Here is a 22,983-nt window from a genome sequence, read left to right on the forward strand (position 1 = left end):
GAAATAAGACAAAACAAACTTACAAGTAATATTTGAACTTGTTTTAAATCAATAATTCTTTAATATTGTCGAAGAACTACTGATTTCACCGTCACATTATTTCACTTAAACTGGTGAGATATTTGCCTCTGTATTTTTCTCTGTATTTTTGAATAAAATTGTTTTTCATTCAGTTTCTTACAGACTTTTAACTCAAAATGAATTAGAACCCGATATTCAAACCTTCAGTTTCACTGAAGAAAATAATTATTTATTTTAATAATAGAACAAACAAACAACCAGAGTGAACTCTTTATTTGGAGAAAAATCTTTGAAATCACTCAATTTTTCAAAGTCAATGAATTCATCAAGAACAACATCTAAGTTCTAGGAAAAAGTTAAAATCATGCCATTAGTCTTTTTATACATAAAGATGTAGCTGTAAGATGACAGTTTTTTTCTACTTTTTTTGTTTATAAAATGACTTTTTCTGACATATTTCACCTCTGTTAAAGAAATATTCATGTAGAAAAACAGTTGTCGTCCCTCTCAACAAAGCAAAAATACAGAAATAAAAGGCGTAATAATAATACACTACGTTACAATGCGCTGACATGGCTTCAAAGCACACATATTACACTACTGTACAAGGGTTTCCCCCCCACAGACACAATGCAACAAAAGCACATCCACTGCTGAGGATAGATCAAACCTGTGAAACAGCTTAACACTGCTTATTTACTGAACCCTGACCACAGTGTGGCGTTGGCAACTGGCAAATGAGGTAAATGTTTCTAAAAAAAAGCACCAAAAGTTTGGCTTAAAATGTGCTTAAAATGTAGATATTTATATTTTTATATATATATATATATAGCTTATACAGAACGGCAAATTGAAAGAATTTCAGTCCAGCTTCTCCAAACGGTTTTCCTTTTTGTTTATTTGATTTTTTTTTTCCTTTCAGATACACAAGACTGGAGAAACAAAGCACTGAATCTGCAGTTTTGGTTGAGAAGCCGCTGAATTCATACCGCCAGTTCTGCTCTGAGTAAAGTAAGCAGCATTCTTTCATGTCTGAGTGGGACATTAAATATCAATGTTTAGAGTGAAATCCAAGCAGAAAAAAGGAAAAAAAAAAAGTTACAGATTTGTCTTACATGGATTCACTTTTACATAAAAATCTTAATTAAAGGGAATATTTATTTTTTTTAAAACATTATATAATTTGCTTGGAAAGTTCTCAAGCACAAAGTTTGTCACTTGTTGAGAATATCTACATAAATGTCAGTAAGAATAGTTCCTACACTGTAAAGACACAAAATCTTACCAAGTATTTTTGGTCTATTTTTTAGTGCAAATATCTTATTACGCTTGAAATCAGACAAAACTACCTCACAAGGAACTTTTCAGCAACATAGAGGAGCTTGTTTTAAGTAAATAATCTCCTAATTTTTATTTTAAAATATACTTGTTTCACTGGCAGATTATTTAACTTATAATATTTTCCCCATATTAAGTAATTATTAACTTAGAACAGGCTAATTTATCTTGTTCAAAAGTTATCTATAAGTTAATTTTGTCTTATTTCAAGTGTACTAACTTACAAATAAGTTTTCAACAAGATAGGTGAGCTTGTCTTAAGTAAATAATTCATTAATATTAATTTTTTTAAATCGTACTAGTTCCACTGGCAGATTATTTCACTTATAATGGGGCATTTTCCCCATCTTTTATTAATATTAATTAGTTATTTACTTAAAACAAGCTTTTCAGTGAGATCTAGCAGCTTATTTTAAGTCAATAACTTAAAATTGAAGAAAAAGTACTACCGTAATTTCCAGACTATCCGGCGCATTTAAAAGCCTTTAATTTGATTAGAAAACGACAGTGCGCCTTTATCTGGAGTAAAACAGCCCCTCTAGTGAATTAGTATGGATTAATTTTGGCTGTTTTTTAGTGACCTCGAAGCGATTTTGTGCTCACGGTGTTATGTCGAAATGTTTTGGCTACACTACTTTACGGCTACCGTAGTCAGGAGCGTCGCGGAGTAATACGTACCGTGCTTTCACCGACTAACTGTCAAGTTTTGGAGTTGAGAACACGAGAAATCTGTATCCGTCCGCTGCTGCCGTCGAAGCGGGTGGTGTGGTGGTGGGTATATTGATCTGGTGGTGCTGGAGGTGTGACGAAAACTACCGTAAGAGGTAAGAGCTGGGCGGAGGGTTAGGTTTAACCCTAAAGTCAGTTACGTTGACTACGTAATTACGTCATCGCGTCGTAATTACTCCAATACGGGAGCAAACAGGACAGCTATCTCAGTTTTGTTTTGCTTAATGCGCCGTATAGACCAGTGCGCTACATTATGAAAAAATATAGTATTCATTCCAGTGCGCCCTATAGTGCGAAAACTACGGTAATTCTATTGTATATTAAAGAATAATTTACTTAAAGCTCATATTTTCTGCTGAAAAGATACTTGTGAGTTAGTTTTGTCTTATTTCAAGCGTAATAAGAGTTTTGCATTAAACGTAGAGCCAAAATTCTTGATAAGATTTTATGTTTTTGTTGTGTACAAAGCTTAACCTGCGCATCATAAAATGTTTTTATTAAGAAACATCAAGGGAAAGTGAGCGAAAAACTGGGAATCTAAGGGTCTTTTAAAGATCACCTTCAATGCATTAAAAAATAATAAAAAAAACAACCTTAGGCCAAATACTTCAAGGGGACACGGATATCTAGAGCTAAGCGATGTGCAAACTTAATTGTGCATAGAGATCAAATTGTAATAAATAGTAATGTGGTACTAGCATTATGACATGTTTTGTCAAAACATGTATGGGTGATTGTACATTTTTATTTAAAATTCAACTTTCCTAAAACATTAAAAAGTTTTTTTTGTTTATTTTTCTTTTACATATATAGTGCTGTTGGAAAAGCTTTTATTCATTTTTTTTTAAAACAATCATTTCCCATGAATTGTTAGCCAGAGTCTCCGAAGACAAACACAGCCAAACACTCGACAAAAAAACCAAAACAAAATAAACCTGATAAGAATCGCAGATTTTTCAATTATTACTCCAAGTTGAAAATCCTCTAAAAGTTTTCTTTTTTTTTAAATTGCTCTACACCAAAGAATCACATGAGCAACAAGCAAACTGGGTTTTATAATAAGCAAGAATCTTTACATAGAAGAACGTTCGAAGCGTTCAGAAAGAAGAAGAAGAAGAAGAAAGGAAAGGCAAATGGCTCTATTTTAGCTTTAGTTTTCACCGTTTCTTCGTTTGATGTAGCTTAAAGATGCGAAGCATAATGCCTGTCTTTGGACCACTGAGGTAATTGTTGGTGTGTGTGTGTAAAACATGCTGAAATGTTTCCTTAAACAATGTAAAAGAGAAACTAGTGTTCCTCTGAGCTTTTCAGAGGCTCCGTCTTAATTCGAGGTATATGATGCTGGGGCTGACTGCTGGCGCCTGTGGAAAATCTTACAAAGCATTCAGACAGATCAAGGTGAATTTCATTCACTCTGCTGTGCTGCGTCTTACAGTGTAACCCCCCCACTAATCCCACCCACCCACTTCAATGATTTCCTGTAGTCTCACTGCTTCATCTGCATCAACACATCCCTAAAAAAGCACCATGTGTCGCCCTGGTTTGTTCCTGAATAATCCCAGGTTCCATTCACCTTCAACTCAGTTCCTTCAGGAGTCACTTTTTATTATTTACATATTTATATACATGTTTTATGCGTGGAGTAATAGTGTTACAGGTGGGATGGGCGGTTATTTCACCACTTTGCCGTTTCGCCTTACAGTTTTGGTCGCTTCCTACCTGAATGTTTTCGGTACAAACACAGCTTTCCTCCATACAAAGAATGAAGTTATTAATAAATATAACCAGTAAATTATCATTTAGATTTTCTATTGTCTGTTTTGTTTTGTACCCCCGTAGGGGAGTGTGCTTATTTGATGCCGATGCTGAGCTGGCCCAAGGCACAAGTGAACTAAGCCACTGCATAGGGCCTCCAGGCCAGGAGGGGGCCCCAGAAAAAGTAAAATAAATGAGTACAGAGAAGAGAACGTTCTGCGTTGGCTTGTAAACACCAACTTTCCTTACTAGCTGCATTTCCATTTACCTTAAAATTGCGAAAATTGGAATTATGAAAGTAAAGTTGCTTAATGGAAACATGCTAATTAAAAAAAAAAAAAAGAAAAAGTTTTTCGCTAGGATGAAGTGGTTTTTCAGCTGCACCACAATTTGTGTTTTTCCACAAAACTGCAATTGAAAGACTTTTTTTCGCATTACACGGGTCACATGATGAACAACCGGATGTTAACTTGTGGAAACGACAAAGACGACAACAGGAAGTGGCTGGATGATGATGTAGCATTTATTAGTCGCGTGCTAAATTAAAATGAGCTCAATAATTTCCATTTGCCTGATTTATAATTTTTCTCTTTTCTCTATTTTTACCAAAAAACGGATGACAAAATTCTTCAGTCTGGTGTTTTGGTCTCAACTAATCCCTTTTTTAAAGAAAACTTTTGTTTAGAGAGACTTTATAATTCATTTTATTTGTTGTTTCGTTTATTTATTTTTGACATTTAAAATGTCTTCCAGTTCATTTTAATTTAAATTTTCATTAAAATTTAAAGTGCATTGATCTCTGAGAATGTCTTCTTGCATTATTATTTCATTACCATTATATTACTTGAAAATGGTCTCAAAACAATATTATCGCTTTTCGCAATAACTTCTGGACAATTTATCATCCAGCTAAATTTATTGTGACAGATCTACTAATATGTTTTTTGTAATGATTTATCATGCAAACAAACTTTTTCAAGTGTGATTTTAATTTCGTTTCCATTCCAAATGCGTGTTAAACTTTGTTGATAATCCATTTCAGTCAAAACCACAACTTCGCAGTAGCTGTTTACATTTAATAAGAAACAAAATTAAAATCAATGTAAAAATGTTTGTTAAATCCTTAGAAAAAAACAACGTGCCATATTCCTCCTGTGACTTCCTGCCGTCTTCTTCATGGTTTCCACCAGTAGTAATATCCGGTTGTTCATGTGACTCGAGTGATGCCAAAAAGTGAAATAACCCAATTTTGATTTGACTGAAAAAAAACCACTTTATCAAAGCGCCAACATTTTTAATTAAAAATTTGTTTTTTTCGAAGCTGCCGTGTTTCCATTAAGCAGATTTATTTTCAAAATATCAAATTGGCAGTTTTGTCAATTTAGATGCAGCTAGTAGCTCTTTCAAGTTCATATAAAGCTGCTGCACATATTTTAAAGATATAGCTGCTTAATCATGTGAACAGATCTTCAAATTCATTGTCAACTCACAAGTTAACACTTCAGTAGTGCACAGATGATTAAGTCTGAACATTTTATCTGAGATGTTAGTGATGCCGAGGTGATAAATCAAATTTTCTGCTTCAATAAATATTACCCATAATCATAAAAGAAATAAAATTATCTGAAACTATTAAGTAAAGGGATATGAAATAGCTTCTTTATGGGTATGAAATCGAAACAGGAATTTTAAAGTTTACACATGTTTAAAATGATATTAATTGCTTTCATTTAAAAATTAACTATATTACTATTAATGCTGCTCCTACATGTAATATATGGCTGTTTTATTATTCTAGCTAATGTAAGGAAGGTGCAATAAGCTTACATTGTGTCGTTTATCATCTATGTTAGCTTCCCTGGTCGCTAGCCTGCACAAGGCTGTTTATTTTACCAACAGACATCTAGCTGCTTGTTGCATATATTAGCTTCTAAAACAGTGTTATCCAAACAGAAAAACTAATTTGTGTATGGGAGTTTCATTACCTTTTCTAGAATATGATTAGAAAAAGACTTCTTAGATTAGAAAAGAACAAACTTTAAGGAGTTTTTGTGATGGTGAGCTTTTAAAAACATAGCACCCGCTCATTCCCAGTCAGTTTATGTAATTCATTCAACTCCGCCACCAAAGTAACAAAATAACAATCCTAACAGTTTATATTTCACTTGAAACATCCAACTGGTCCAGTTCAGGGTTTGCTCACCGACTAGAAATGGCTTAAAACAGATAGAAGAGACCCGATCCTGAATGAAACCCATCGAAGGTGAATGGAACTCATAATCTCTCTGGACTTTATGAAACAGGGTTTCTGCACTATTCTACAAAAATGTTTTTAATTCGATACTTTTTGAAGCGCTGTCCATACGTGTGTTGGATTTACCACTTTGCTCTTAGCAATACATCACAACACAGGAAACAAATAAAAAAATTAAAATAAAATATAATAAATCAGGCTACAACTATTATTATAGCTTTCTGGGAACTGAACATCTTTTTCTCCTAAACCCTCAAACCCTGACTGAAGGTGGAGTTAAGCTAATGCAATAAGACATGTAAGCCTGAAGGCCAGGGGTGTCCAATGTGAGGCCCGGGGGCCATTTGTGGCCCTTGGACTGACTTTGTGCGGCCCCCAACTGCAGTTCAAATATGATTGAAATTTGACCTGTAGATGCAGACGGAGACTTTTAATTTGTAACCAAGGTGAAAAATAGTTTCCCACACAGGAAAATGTAAAGTACAACACAAAGTATTTGTGTTTTTAGAACCAAGTTTTAACAAAAGGTAAAACCAAGAGACTTTTACTGAAAAGCCAACTTTGCCGCACCCAAAATGATCTTTTATTCTTTCTTAAACTTGGCTAAAAATAGCAAACGGTTTGAAACAAAGTAACCCAGATTCTGTTCTTATTACTGAAAATTTATTAAATCGATCCCAAAGAAACTGAAAACTGGATTTCTTTCTTTTAATACGGTAAACATCCAAATTCTATTAAGGAGTATTAGGGCCTTTGGAGAAGAAAAAAAGTAGTAGATTTCTGCCAAAAAACCTTAAAACATTTGAGGGTAATCTCAGAAATGTTCTAGAAAAAACAAGAAAATTTGCTAAAAAAATAAAATAAAATAAAACTTTTAGATTAATATCAGGAACTTTCTACAAAATTTCTTAAATTCAAATGTCAACACTTTTCTTTTGAAAATGTTAAAGTTTTCTAGAAAATGTCAACAACATTTCTGAGTTTTTGGCAAAAATGTGATCCTTTTTTTTTTCTATCTACAAATGTCCTGATACTGCCAAGTTTTGGATCTATAATATGTAAAGGTGACTTTATTTGACTGATTTTAGGTTGGGTGTTTTTGACCTTTTGAATCTATATTTTCGGCCTACGTGGCAATGCGTTTGGACACCCCTGCTGTAAGCGCTGTTACCATCAAATAAAACAAAAAAAAACAATTAAAAGTGTTAAGCGTTGGTTTGAGGAATGAGTTAACTAATCTCCTCCTCCTCTCTCCTGAATTTCCCTCTCTCGTTTCCTCCTGTATTTAGGTGGAGGAAGCTCCATGGCTGGACATGCTCGGCATGCTGCCAACCATAGCGGCTGAGCCAGCCATACCTGAGGTTCCTCCCATACCTGGAGGACTGTGCTTGGTAGGTGAGGTCATGTTGGCTCCACGCCCCTGGCCCGGGCCGAGGGTCTGCGGGGCGTGGTGGGCGTGCTGCAAGGCGTGGCGGTCCAGCAAGGTGCGGTGGGTGAATGCCCGGTGGCAAACATTGCACTGGAAGGTGCGCTCTGCACGGTGGGTGCGCATGTGCACGTTGAGGGAGCTTTTCTGCGTGAAGCGTTTGCCGCACATGGTGCACTGGAAGGCCCGGACGCCAGTGTGCACCACCATGTGTTTGAGGAGGTAGTCCCGCAGGGAGAAGGAGCGCCAGCAGATGGAGCACTGATGAGGTTTTTGACCTAAAAGACAAACAAAATAAACGTTTACTCAGTTCAAAAGGAATGCATGTGTGAATTAGCAGAGTTGGGTAGTAATTAGTTACTACGTCTGTCACAGTAACAAATTCTGCTGGACGATAAATTGTCCCAGACGTTATCGCAATAAATGATAATATTGTTCTTTGAGACCATTTTCATGTAATATAGTGGTACTTAAAACTGGGACAAACTTCCAGAAAACTGTAAAACAGCTGAAACACTGAGTTCCTGTAAATCCATACTAAAAACCCAGCTGTTCAGTTTCATTTGTGCCAGAATAAATTAAACACTAATCAACATTTTTGATGGGAAAATGACAAAAAACGTAATGTTTTAATTGTTGTTTTTTGTGTTTTTATGATGAAGCACTTTGATGAAATGTGCTGTACAAATACAATTTGATAACAATAACGCAAGAACATATTTAGCAACATTTATTTGAATGGGTGTTCATAAGACTGAAGTAACACCTGCTATGAACATGAAGAAGTCTTCATGAATGTTTATGACTGCTGTCATGGCGTGTAATTTTGTAAATAATGACACTTTTATTGCAAAGTTTCACTAAAGGCTGCATTAAAATTACATTAAAAGTGTCAACTTTGCATTATTCTGTAGATTTTTAATACAAAGTTACATTAAAACTGTCATTATTTACCGAATGATATATCATGACAACAATCATAACCATTGATGACGACTCCTTTGTGGTAGTCACAGCTGTTATGTTATGTTCATGTCAGTTTTATGCAACCCCTTCAAATAAAGTGTTACTACAGATTCTGAAAGATCAACAAACCTCTAACGAACATTTTACACTGGAAGTGGAAGACATTTTAAATATCCTAAATAAATAAATAAAATGACAGAAACAACAATTAAACTGAATTATGAAGTCTGTAAACAAAACTGTCCTTCAAAAACAGGTCTAGTTGAGACTGAAAACTTTTGTCATCCAGTTTTGATAGAAATAGAGAGAAAAGAGAAAAACAATAAATTGTACAAATGGAAATTATTGAGCTTGTTTTAGTTATCATGCAATAAATTGATTTAGTGTTTTTGTGTACATTATTTGAAATCAATCAAAGGGTTCTAGGACTAAGTCAGATTACTGTGAAATCAAAAGTTTTTTCAGTTTTCCACTTTGTGCATTTTAATTTGTCAAACTTTTGGGACAATTTATCATCCAGCAAAGTTTGGTTTTAGTACAGAACTCACCCGAGTGGATAAACATGTGCTTGCTGTAGTTCTTCCTGGATCGCAAAGATTTGCCACAGTGCGTGCAGTCGAACGAGGTCTCAGATCCCTGGGAGGAAGGAGAGGGTCCTGCCGAACAGGAGGACGCTGAAGAAGTGGGGACGGGGGTCATCGGCGCTGGGGGCGGAGCCTGTTGGGACGGCTCACTTCCGGCCATGTTGTCCATCCCTCCCATGGGTCCTCCCACGTAGAACGGGGGAGGCTGTGAGTGGCTCACTGGGTACTGGAAAAGAAGCTATGGAGGAATATGGAGGATCATCGTAAGACAGGGATTACGGCTGAAAAACCTGTCACGATATAAGCATTTCATATCGATAATTATTATTTTATCGTTTTAAATATATGACACACTGATAGTGACGTGACTTTTCCCTCTTCTACCCACTGTTGTCACTCCTTGCCCATTGTTCTTATACATTTTTAAGCAGTTATGAGGCACGGTGGCGAAACCTTAAACTGCTGCTGTGCCAGTCACTCAACTGTTCTGTTGTTGCTAGGTAACCAAAGAGTGAGTGAGTTGCTAGGCAACTAAAGAGTGAGTGAGTTGCTAGGTAACTAAAGAGTGCGTGAATCAGTTGATTCCACCACCTAGCTCAGCTGGCCATGAGAGGCTGAGTGCCTATAGCCTTTCCTTTGCCTACATCTCCCAGAATGCCTTCTGGTTCTGGATCAGATTTCAGTACATATATTGAATATTGATAATGATCATATGTCTATCTCAGTATATATTGTTATTTGATTTACTGTCTAACACGAGTAATAGTTCAGCACAAACTATTAGCTTTGGTCTCTAGAGACAAACATCTACAGCAGAGGTGTTCAAAGTGCGGCACGGGGACAATTTACAGCCGTCTGAAGGACTCTGAGGGGTCGCCCTGAGCTCATCTCTAGGATTTAATGCAGATCAACGCTTTTAAACGTTATAGGCAAACTTTTTTTTTTTTTTACAGATAAATCAGGATCCGAGTAACTTTATTGATCCCCAAGGTTAGAATGTTTATTTGGTGACAAGCTCGACTAGCTACTCACATCCAAAGTCTTATATCTTCAACCAGATTTGTACAACTTTCAAACTTTAGTAAGATTTTCTTCAGTCATATTTGTCTTTGCAGTATTGCGAGTGTGTGACACGAGGCACTGACCTGGTTGTTGATGGACTGCGAGGATGGAGGCGGAGTCAGCGGCTTGTTGACCCTTCCTCTGGGGTTAAACGCCATGGCTTGAGGAGGTTCACTCTGAGGCCAGAAACTCTCTGAGAAAACCCCGTGGTCATCGTAGAAATCCTAAAATCCATACAAAAAGGCCACATAAATTATCCAAAAAACATACAGATGAATATATAAAAATCAAACATTTAATGGTTTTCATAGTTTAGCTTCAGCTCCTGGATTAAAACAGATCTACTGTATTTAAGGATTTCATTTAAGGGCGTCAAAGTAAAAGGGGTCGAATGCAAATTAACTCAGGTTCTGATGATTAATTGAAGGATTCAATACATAAAAATAAAAACAATTCTTTGCCCCAATTCTTCATTTGTTTCTATGTTACGCTGTCTCATGATTTCAGCCGTTTCAAGGGGAAGATTATTGCAGTTGCACAAAATGAAGTTTTTCATTATGAAGATAATGGGCTTAAAAAACAAAAAAACAAAACAAACATAAAATGTTATACTGTTAGGTCTCCATCAAAAAAGAAATTATTAGATATTCCATAATAAAATATAATCTCCCTCATAATAAAAATAAAATAATAAAAAAAATAATCAGAACACCAAGTAGAGAACATATTTGCAGATTTGATATTTAACTGCATAAAAAAATGCAATAATGATGAAGAACATAATTCAACTTTAGTTATGGTTCTTATCATATTCCAATCTAATTGTAATAAATATTCAAAATATACACCAAGTAAAATTTTTATTTACCAATAATTAAATTTTAAAATGTAGGAAAAGAAATGACACTTCATTATAATTTCTGATAAATTTATTATTGTCATTTTTGTTCTTAAAATAACCAAATTTCCACTAAACTTCATATTTTGGTCCGTCTGATTATGTCATTTTAAATATTAAGTGATTGATAATTTGATCAGTTACCCAGTACTTGAATAAACTTTTTACCAAATACTTTTTAACTCTTATTTGGAGTAATTTCTTGGATGGTTACTTATTACTTTTACTTGAGTGAAAATATGTTGAAGTAGTGCTGTTCTGACTTGAGTACAATTATTGTACTCACCTCTGCATATTACACAATAATTAGAAATAAAAAACCCAAACAGGTTTTTTTGTCAACTGATACCTTTTTTCTGTTTATGGCAATAAAAACTGACACGAACGAAGGAGAAAATCAGCCCGTCAAGACTCGTCTCCCACACAATATGAATGCAAATCGTGTTGATGAACCCTGCTTTTTCTCTTTCTAATTATCATTTCTAATTATGCATGTTAATCTAATTATCATCCCATTTACAATCTGTGCAGTTAATCATATCTATTGCCTTTGGCACCAACTGATTACAAAAAAGAAAGTAAAAAAAAAAAGATTTTATTAAGATGTTAATATTTCGTTTATTCCACTTCCCATCTGATGCAAGATTACAGCCGTTTTCAAAGACTGAACCAGGTAAAGATGGCAGAAGGTCCGTCCGGCTGGTACAAACAATCCATGGACAAAGTCAGGTATAAGACGACTAAAACTGCAAATGTACCACGTATGCAAGGGAACAAATGATTCACTGCACAAAAAAAAACTAAAAATCTTGCCACGCATTTCTGGTCTAGTTTCTAGAGAAAATATCTTAGTACATTTTAAATAAGACAAAACTAACTTTTCAGCAAGAAATATAAACTTATTCTAAGTAAATATTTCCTTAATTTTGATGAAAATTTACAGGCAGATTATTTCACTTATAGGAAGACATTTTTCCCATGTTATAAGTGAAATAATCTGCAAGTGGAACCAGTACCTTTTCACCAATAATAAGGAATTGTTGACTTAAAACAAGTACCAATTTCTTGCTCTAATGTAACTTGCAAGTTAGTTTTGTCTTATTCCAAGTGTAGATATTCGCAGTACAACCAAGACCAAAAATCCTCGGTAAGACTTGGTGTTTTTTGCATTCCAAGCATCAACGTTTGCACCGTTGGCAAAGAAAAAAAAACCTTCAATGCTTTCCATTCAAAGTCACAAACGCATACCGATCAAACTGGATGATTTTCAGCCTAACTGAAACAGACTAAACTAAAACATATGATTTTTTACCTTTCCTGCTCTATCCACAGTTTTCACTCCACTACATTGTTTTTTATTTTTAAGAATGAGGCACAGTGGCGCAACCTCAATCTGCGCCAGTTACTCTACAGGTTGTTGCTAGGTAACCAAAGAATGAGTGAGTTGCTAGGTAACCAAAGAATGAGCGAGTCAGTTGATTCCACCAACTTTTCTTCAGTGAATATATTCTAAATATTGAATATTCTATCAGATGTATTATCTACTGACATTGATCACATGTCTATCATGACATATGTTGTTATTGATTTATTGTCAATAACAAGAACTGAGGTGTCAAACTCCAGTTCTCCAGAGTCTGCATGTGTTTTGGTCCAACACACCTGAATCAAATCACTGAATTAGCTCCTCGATATGCAAACAAATGCTCTTGAGTCCTGCTAATGACCTAATTATTTGATGCGATGGCTGCAATTAACTATTATTTTAGTAATCAATTATTCTGACCATCGGATAAAAAAGTGGCATATTCCACAGATTTTTTATTTAACTACTTCAGTCTTTTTTATACAATATAAAATATACAACTAAAAATAGAAATAATTAAATGAATTTTTTAAATAAAAAAACAAACATGTTTGTTGCTTAAAGTACAGTAATGTAACATTCTGTTAGTGAATTTGATCCAGGTGAAGCTGAAACTATTACACTTCAGAAATTTTGAGTAAACAAAAGTTGTTGTTTTTTAACTTATAATTTTTATATTTCGTTGTTACATAATACAGAACAAAAAAGAACATATGTTTAAAATTAATAAAATCAGAACACAGTGACAACTTATTTTATTACAATCTTATGGTGTTTAGTTCCTGCAAAGGTTTCTAATCTAATCCATATTAGATTAGCTATTAGATTTAATCTAAGATCTAATCCTCAATCAGAAGCTTCTTCAGATTCGCTGTAATACAGACCAGAGCTTTCCTGCCAACAGCCATCACCATCTACAGTAACACTTTGAAAAATTTGAATGAATGAGTTACAATGAGTTTATTTGAGTCTGTCTGATTAATTATCTACTAATTTAGTAATCAATTTGATTAATTGTTTCAGCCTCATTTGATTCAGGTTTCTTGAGGCAGAGACGCATCTAAAAGTTTCAGGACATCGACCCTCGAGGACTGGAAGTCATAAAATGAGGTAGAACAGGTTTTTTTCCTATCTTTCAAACTGCTACTTATTAACAACGCTATTCCCCAATTTGAGATGCAAAAAACTGCCTTCCTTCTATGTACTAATAAGCCACAACTTCCTTTTCTTGATAAGACATCATACTGGCTCATTTGCATAAAAAAAACATTTAAAGGAGCCCTAAAAGATCTTAACCTATGAGGATTGTAGTTCAAGTAGCATAGAGATGAGTCAGAATGAACTTTGCTTTCCACCACGTCCGGTCTTGTAAAGAGAAAAGAAAAACTGCTGAAAAAAAAGAAGTAATCTGTGAAGATGTGCCAGTTTGTGCACTTTACTTCATTTCTAATTAAGACTTGGTGCAGTGCTTCACAGAAAACTGAAGGCAAAGCTGGAACCTTTTGACAGAGTGGCAGATCTTCTTTGTGTAGGCTGCAGTGTTCGGCACCATGCACCATAAATAAGAAGATTCTTGGAAAAAAAATAATACAAAAGCCCTTTTTATGTATACATTTTCTGCAAAAATCCATGCTCCACATTTTAAATGCAGAAGCAATAACCTCCTTCATGTAGCAGATGTTGAATTATTAATAAAATTCTCAAATTTTAGCCTTCAACGGCTGCTTCTCCTCATTAAAAATCAGCATACCTGTCCGAAGCTGGCCATGGAGTCCTGGGCGCCCTCCTGCTCTTGGGCCCGCCTCCCATCCTCCAGGGAATAGACGGTCCCATCCGAGTCCTGCACGCCTTCATCTTTAACCACGACTCCCTCTCCTCCCAGCACCTGAAAACAGGAAGGTCCACGTCAATCCATGCAACAACTGACGACAGAGCTAAAAAAAAAAAAAAAAAAGGCAGCAGAAAAAAAAAAAAAAGTCAGTAAGGACAGTGGCACTGTCCAGGCTGCAAGCGGCTCCTAATGAGCACCAGGCACTTACAGCTAATATGCAGAAGTCCATAGATTACCAAGGCTGCTGCTACTGGAGTTGAGACAATAGATACAATTGTGCAAAGTGGAGAAACATCTCTGCGATATACGCCAATGCAGTGCGAGAAGAGGGAAAAGCATATAAAGAAAGCAAAGGAAAACGTTGCAGCTCTGCATGCCTGAAAGCTGTAACCATAGCAACCCTTTCCCTTATCCCCCTACCTGGAGTCTTAGCGGCTGCCTCTGCTTGCGGCTGTGGCTCGCCCCCCTGTCTCTGTCTCCGTCTCTTCCCCGCTCCCTCCCGTCCAGGTCCTCCTCCTCGCTGTAGCGGTCCATCCCCACCAGGTCGTCGGAGAGGTCGGCGGCGTTGCCACGGAGGCTGTCCCTGCCGACGCTGTCCACGCTGCCCACCCCGGAGCTGCAGCCTGCAGACAGGCTTCCCGTGCTACTGGTGCCGGCTCCGTTGGCGGTCTGCGCCAGCAGGTCTCGCAGCTTGTACCGGACGTCCTGAGTGCAGCTGGAGGTCTGCTTCATGAGGACCGGGCCGGCACCGGGGGGCATCCCATCTCCGCCGCACATCGAGCCGGGCCCCATCTCCCCCAGCGCCATCAGGCTAACAGTGCTACTTTGATCCATGGGGCCTGGCCCACTGTCACTGACACTGGAGCCCCCCAAACCCCCGGCCATGTTGCTAGCCCCACATTCTGTCATGAAATTAGAGAAGTTTGCATAACCTCCAACCCCGCCTGCGCTACCAACAGAGCAGCTCCCACTGCTGCCGCTCTCCCTCCCTTTGCCCAGGCCACGCTCTTCCTGTTTTGGGAGAACTCCAGCAAGCATCCCTCCTCCGGCTCCTGTCCCTGCAGCTGCTGCTGCGGCTGCAGCTGCAGCTGCACTCGCCGCCTCCGCCGCCGCCTTCCTCTGAGAGATGATCTGGGTGCACTCATCAATGACCGTCTTGATCTGCAGGATGCTGGCAGCTGTCAGGATGCAGAGGGCCTGCGACTGCAGCACCACCAGGGAGCCGCTGTACATGAAATCTACGAGCTGCTTCACGGTTTCCGCAGGTACCAGCGGCGGCACGGAGATCTCCGAGTGACCCAGCAGGAGCTTGTCCTGGAAAAACGGGCTGCCGGCCGCCAGGACACAGGCATGGGCTCGCAAGGAGGCGTCGTGTATCCGGACGGTCACGTCGCAGAAGAGGCCCTCGCGCCGCTGCGTCCGCAGGGCCTCCAGCACCGACTGGCTGGAGTTGTGCAGGTGGATGTAGTGCACGGTTTCCGTGCCGGACACCATGGCCGGGGGCGGAGAGTCGCAGGGGACCGGGTGGGGGTGGGAGTGTGGATGGGGGAGGGGGGTCAGGTGCCTCGGGTTTTGCGTCAGCTTGAGGTGTGAGGAGGACGGAAAGGGAAATGGATGCGGTGCGCGGGGCCACAGAGCGGCGGCCGCTTCGGCTCAAAACGTCATGAGTGCGATGGAGGATCTGGGCGGTGAAGCGCAGGAGGAGCTGCGTCTGTCAACGTGAAGTCAGGCGGTCGTTCCAAACAGCTTCACTTTCATCTGGAAAATCTATTGAAACACAGTCAACATTTACATTAATGCATGAAGAGTATGACCGTTTGCATTTCATAAACAGGAAAAAATGATCTGCATCTTTGCCTAACTTTATTTTTTTGTTACTTATACGAATTATTGTCATTTTCGCCCTTAAAATACAAACATTTCAACTTAACTTCATATTTTGGTCCATCTCATTATGCAGTTTTTAAATATTAAATGATAAATTTTTTGATAATGTACTCAGTACTTGAGTAGACTTTTTATCAAATACTTTTTTACTCTTACTTTAGTCATTTCTTGGACGGCTACTTTCTACTTTTACTTCAGTAAAAATATGTTGAATTTTTCCTGAATATGCTACTTTTACTCGAGTACAATTTTTGGGTTCTCTACCCACAAAAGGCCTCATAAATCCACTAGTGAGGTAAAAAAAAAAATGTGTGACTCATTGAGCTCCAGACTTTAATGACACATAAAAACATACATTTTAAATACATCAAACAGTTAAAATAAAAAACAAAACAAAAATCCAAACAAGTACTCGTATATGTCTGCTTTTCTGTCTGGTTACTGTGGATACGCCTGAAGGTTGAAAAGGTGAGCACCTGAGCGGCTACGGGTTAATCATCAAATTAGTCGCGTGCATCCTCGCGAACACCTGTTTTGGACAAATGACAGCACGTGCGATGCGCGAGTCCGGCGGCTCTTCGGGTCAGCATACTTGGCGGTTCCGCACAGCGGGTGGCCGGTGCCGAAACGCAAAGACGGGGGGGAAAGGAAAAAAAAAAACATAAAAAACGACCGTTAGCTGTGAAAAGAAAAGCTCGAGGACCGAGGTAGTAGTTTGTATCAAATGGCAAGCCGTCGTTGATGCAGTCTGTTGAGGTTTTGTCTGTTGGAAATGTTAATAATTGCCAACCGTCAGCGCCTGAAGTGAGCAAACAGGTTATCGGTAACGGGCTAACACTGGCTAGCGCTAGCTGTTGACATTAGCCGTGTAGTTCTGGCACGGAAATTTGCAGAAAATCTACACGCAAACCGCGATTTTGCAGTTTTTATAACACAAATCGAAGCATTAGACGTATTACTACAAATGGCACCTTACCTAGTATCACCAAACTGCCTACTGAAGGTTGCTCCCACGCTTTAACCAATGCTAACCAAGCTAGACTATTAGCCCAAAGACACAACTAGTAAAGTTAGCCTGCCGACGGCTAACGCAGCCTGCCTTCTCCAATGTTTGAAGCGCGTCAACACTACACTGGAGTTGAATATATTCCAGGTGTCATTGCGCGTCGTTAAATCCCAGCTACTCACCGGGGAAATGGACGGTGACAGTTCGGTCGGCGCGTGTTAGTTTGGTGTCAGATGGATGCAGCAGGAAGCCCTCATGTAACGCACCCAGTCTGGTTGGAGCTCAAACAAACACCAATGCACTCACTCACACACACACATTCAGCTTCACACAGGCAGACGCATAGAGACACAGAAAATGAGTTTTCTTTTGAACAACGTCAACTAAACCACAGCTGTAGGTGTTTCTATGCAATCAAAGAAACAACAAGCATACCGTCTTTCTGCACAAAGTGGGACAAATACCTTTTTTTTCTCTTTTTTTTTTTTTACAAACCCTCACACTTTAAGATAAGAATGCCTGGAAATGCAAAGAAACACCTATACACCCACACACCTTCAAGTAAGCATACCTGAAAGACGAGAAAAACGTGTAGGGTTTGTATACTTAAGTTTATTTAAGACTTTAAACTGGGGTTTACATACAGCAAAGATTTGTTTAAGTAGAAGAGTATAAATTTACACAAAACTAAAAATACAAAAACAAGTAGAACATTCAATACTCTAAGGACAAATTTACAGCATACAGTAATTTTTTAATAACTTGTGTAATTATTAAAAATAGTATACTGTAATTAAAAAAAGTGCAACTGAGTAGAACAAATAAATTGTACACAATGTGCATGTAGTGAATAAAAAACAACAGACTGCAAGAAGTGAGGATAAAACGGCAAAGAGGGATGTGCAAATAATAACAGGAATGTTTTTTGAAAAGTGAAAAACTGTATAAATAGCAGCAGGGATGTTAACACTCATTGAGATTTATGATAACCTTAGAGACAAAACACAGCAGGTTCACAGAACCAGTAAAACAAAAGTGTTAATTGTAAGTTGGTCTTTTTATTTCAAACAGAAGCAAAAATTATTGCAGTTGCTATAAGTTTCTAACTTATTTTAATTTTATGAAGTAGTAATTTTGAAGCATTTATTCTTTAGGATTTTATGTATTTTTGATGTAGGGCTCTTTGGAGAATAACCAGCTGACGTTAATTAAGACAGGTTATTTTTTATGCTGATTTGGAAATAACAGGTATGTTACAGAATGTAAGACATGGATCAAGTCAATCATGAATGTTTTTCCTCATGTGACACAATATTTTATTAATTTACTGTAATGTTTTTGTCTTTTCTACTGCTTGTTTAGAAGAATTAAAATGATAAAGTACCTTTGTGTGCATCCATCCATTTTCTTTGCACCCTTGTCCCTCGGTGGGATCAGGAGGGTTGCTGATGCCCACCTCCAGCAAACATTCTGGGTGAGAGGCGGGGTCACCCTGGACAAGTTGCCAGTCTGTCGCAGGGCAACATAGAGACACACAACCATGGACACACACACTCACACTCACACCTAGGGGCAATTTGGAGAGGCCAATTAACCTGACGGTCATGTTTTTGGACTGTGGGAGGAAACTGGAGTACCCGGAGAAAACCCACGCATGCACAGGGAGAACATGCAAACTCCATGCAGAAAGACCGGGGCTGGGAATTGAATCCAGAACCTTCTTGCTGCAAAGCAACAGCTCTACCAACTGCGCCACTTTGCAGCCCGCCTTTATGTGCATTAAATTACAAAAAATATTGGTTAGTGTGATAGAAATAGAAAACTCTTATCCCTTTAAAATTTTGGATTTAGGGACCAAAATTAAGAAGCAGGTGATGAAATTGGATTTCCCCCTAGAGGGAAATGTCTGATTTAAACTTAACTTAATAAGCAAAGAACTGACACAATAAGAACCGGATGTCATCAGTTGGGAATGCTTGCTGGACTATTACACAATACAACCACCCAGCTTTTTACAAACACATGTCTCTGATTACCTTTATTCTCTGCTTTGAATATGACAGATGCTTTGGCCTGTTCAAGACATGCGCATTAATTTTTTTTTTTACATAAAAGTCACTCTTAGATAATGAGATTTCAGTCTAGTGAGTTCTGCCCTTTTTGAGCTCCTTTCAGAGTGAGCAGCTTTAGGGCTCTGTCTCTTTAAATCCAAATAACCTGCTGCTGACCATGCTCTCTAATCAACCTTTACACTCGCACATGAAAATGACTGCAAACAGATGCGCAATTATAAACCGTACATGTTTGAAAAGCGGAGTGGAGCCTCCTGCACAACAAAAAAGAAAGCAGCAAGTGGTTTCTGGATGGTACAACACAACACTTGTCTTTTCCAGCAGCCATTGTACAGCACAGACAGCAGAAAAAAACAGCTGACCAAACCTGAGTGAAGTTGGTTCCCCCACTTTGTTACAAAATGTTACATTTGTGCTGGATTGTGCAGCCAAATCTTTTGTTTGTGCTGCTATCATTTTAAAGACATTAATAAAGCAGTTTCCAGAGGTCATCATCGATGTCTTGAAAGCAAAAGCAACACAAACAGAAATATTTGCTGCACAAACGTCACTGAATTGATTAACACCAAATTAGTTTGATTTTGTAAATGTGAGTGGAGGGAGGGAGGTCGGTTGACCTCTGATGACCTTTGGAAACTTTTTGAAATTGAAAATGAACTGGAGTTCTGCTTGGGTTGCTAGGTAACAGTCTGGGCGTCACTGGAGTTGCTAGGTAACCGTGCAGTGCATGTTGAATGTGACTCATTAATTGATTGGGAGGTTTTTGAAATGGCTCGTTTTTCATACACCAAAAAACATTCACTTTTGCCAAAAAATTGTCTGGGTGTTTTTTTTAAGCACCTGGGTTGTTTTTTGAATCAGTAGAGACGCAACTGCAATTACAAAAACTTGCAAAATGTGCATTTATCACATTTTCCCCCCTTTGATCCTAATCTAGGACTTTCTAAGAAAACAAAATCTCTTTCAAAAAGCACTTAATGGCGGCAATAAAACACGTTGTCCGAGGCCACAAGTCAAGGGTGAGATGTAACAATGACATTTGGTTTGTGTAACCAGTCAGATGCCGATTCTAAAAGCTAAACAAAAACTCAGAGACCATTTCCAGTGAGAAGAGTAAAAAGCTGAGAGAAAACATTTAAATTTGAAGCTTTTACCCAGCCAACAGGTGAGTTTGTGCAGAGAGTTTGTGTGTCGCGCTGCCATCAATACCACACCATTTCCCCTGTCGTCCCACACAGCTGTTGGCTTTTAAAAGTGAAGCTGGACGCTTTCATTTTTGAGAACAGCTGTGGGTGATATCGCCGTCTTCACTTAGTGAAAGCAAATAGCTGCAGGCAGCTAAAAGGCGGCTTTTCTTTGTCGGCTTTTGACAGAAATTATTCATGAAACAAAAAAATCTCTTTGCTGTTCTACTTTTTAGAAAGCAACACATACAATAAGCTGGTTAATTAGTCGAGCTATTTATTTAGGAAAAACCTGCTTTTAGCTCTCCAGTTGCAGCCTTATCCTTTCTAATCAGCTCAAAATATTTCCAAAAAGTCAAATTTGACTTTCTCAAACGAGAGGGAAAAGGTCCAGGAGGCTCGTTTCAGGGAGCTGACTGGAGGGGAGGTGATGTCTTTTGTTACATCCGTAAAACAAACTACCGTCACTCCAGCTCTTTCTCTGGTGACTAAAAGTGCTGAAACTCAAAGACTCAGTATGGCGAGAATCAAAACCAAACACTAGTGGCAAATTAGACTTTATTTCAGTGTTTTGGTCAAGACTAAAATTTAATTCACAATAATGTTATTTGGATTTGGCTCAGAAGTGAAATTGTAGTTTGAATGAGAGATTTCGAAAAGATCTCCTCTAATCTCTTTTAGAGATAAAACGATTAATCGTGATGAACCGATTGTTCAAATAATTGTCAACCAATTTGGTAACCAATTAATCGTTAACTGGAGTATACAGACTTAATAAAAGACCATTTGCTGAAAGAACAACACAGTCAGAGCAGTAATTAGACCAAAACTAAACTGTAATTAAACCAAAACTAAACAGTAATTAAACCATGGATGTCCAAAGTGTGGCCGTGGGGCCATTTGTGGCCCTTTGCGTGATTTTGTTTGGCCCTTCGGTCCACACTTCAACAATGTAGTGAATTTGCGATTAATTCGAGATTTTTACAAACAAAATCTTAAAACTAGACAAAGTAAAATAAATATGAGGACAATAAACCAAAAATGGTTAAAAAAAATGTTTACCTGTCATTTAAAACAGGTAAACATTTTTAAACATTCAAGACCGTGCTTATATTTTGGATAGGCAATTATTTACAGATTCCACTACTTTTCTTCATTAAAATATCCTCTATTGAAGAGATAAAAACAATAAATGTCTTACAAAAGATATCTTTTCACTTTTAATATTCTGGTTGTCAAGTACTTTCAACTCGACATTTTTGGCCCTAATGGCTAACCGTTTGGACACCAGATGAATTTTTAAATCTGATTAATCAACAGAATAATCCATTACTAAAATAATTGTTAGCTGCAATTACAATAAATTGGTTTCAAATATTTGGCATTTATCTGTACTCTTCCCAATTCCCGATATTTGACATTGCTTCATAATTTTATCAAGGAATTAGTGCTTCATGACGTAGCAATCCATGTCACATTTACTACCTAAATGTGTAAATTTGTACCTCTAATTGTCTAAAAGTTTAAGAAAAAGACAAGATTTACTCCACAAGAGAACATAATTTAATGAGGTGTAGGTGGATGTGTTGGTCACAAGTCTTTAAATGCAGTAAAAATAAACAAAGGGATTCAGTACTGTTGTTTCGGCTGATGTAAGGCATGCAATCTCCACAGAGCTCTGAACACTGAAAGCTACAGGTCATCACAGTAGGACACACAGACACTCAGCCACAGCTACACACAGAAGCGCTCTTAAATCCTCTGTTGTTGGGACCCAATAGACATTTATTCTTTGCACACATGATGAATAGAATTTAGATTCATCACAACAGCAAAAGTAAAGAACAAATACCAATAACATATTCTAAAACGTCAGTTAGATTCTACCTTGTCCACCCTTCAGGAAAAAGTGATGTGGTTCAGCAGGAATAATTAAAACATATTAGCGACAATGACAGTTGCACAAACAGGTTAGTAGCCTAAACACGTCATGTGAGCATGTTGCACATAGAAATACGATGATTAGAACAGCCGTGACTCTTGCATTTGACCCCAACACTGCAAAAAACACAAAATCCTACCAAGTATTTTTACTCTACTTTCAAGTGCAGATATCTTATAACACAAAACTACTAACCTTTCAGCAATATCATGAGCTTGTTTTAAGCCAATAATTCCTTAATATTGATGAAAAACTGCTACACTGCAAAAACAAAATCTTACCAAGTGATTTTGGTCCAGTTTCTAGTGTAGATGTCTTAACGCACTGGAAATAAGACAAGCTGACTTGAAAGTTACTTTTCAGCAAGATATAGGGGCTTATTCTAAGTAAATAACTCCTTAATATTAGTATAAAAAAGTCCTAGTTCCATTGCCAGATAAATTAACTTAGAAAATGAAAAAATGTTATAAGTAAAATAATCTGCCAATGGAACAAGCATTGTTTTCACCAATATTAAGGAGTCATGTAATTAAAACAAACCTCTATATCTTGCTAAAAAGCTACATGAAAGTTAGTTTTGTCTTATTTCAAGTTCAAGATATTTGCACTAAAAACCAGACCAAAAATACTAAGGTTTTGTGTTTTAGTAGTGTAGTTCCACT

At 37.7% G+C, this 22,983-nt stretch overlaps 1 protein-coding gene across 1 annotated transcript; it reads right to left on the bottom strand.

The window, feature by feature from the left end:
- Window positions 1-4,760: 4,760 nt before the first annotated feature.
- On the bottom strand, window positions 4,761-15,800 carry zbtb45 (zinc finger and BTB domain containing 45). The gene is made up of 5 exons (XM_008418451.2): window positions 14,651-15,800; window positions 14,150-14,284; window positions 10,219-10,359; window positions 9,038-9,311; window positions 4,761-7,801 (listed from the first exon to the last, which is right to left on the bottom strand). Exons 1-5 carry the CDS (start codon window positions 15,722-15,724, stop codon window positions 7,383-7,385), a joined length of 2,043 nt encoding a protein of 680 aa, XP_008416673.1. The 5' UTR covers window positions 15,725-15,800; the 3' UTR covers window positions 4,761-7,382.
- Between the last annotated feature and the right edge of the window lie 7,183 nt (window positions 15,801-22,983).

Source organism: Poecilia reticulata, linkage group LG1, assembly GCF_000633615.1.
Source record: "Poecilia reticulata strain Guanapo linkage group LG1, Guppy_female_1.0+MT, whole genome shotgun sequence".
NCBI classification, from domain to species: Eukaryota; Metazoa; Chordata; class Actinopteri; order Cyprinodontiformes; family Poeciliidae; genus Poecilia; species Poecilia reticulata.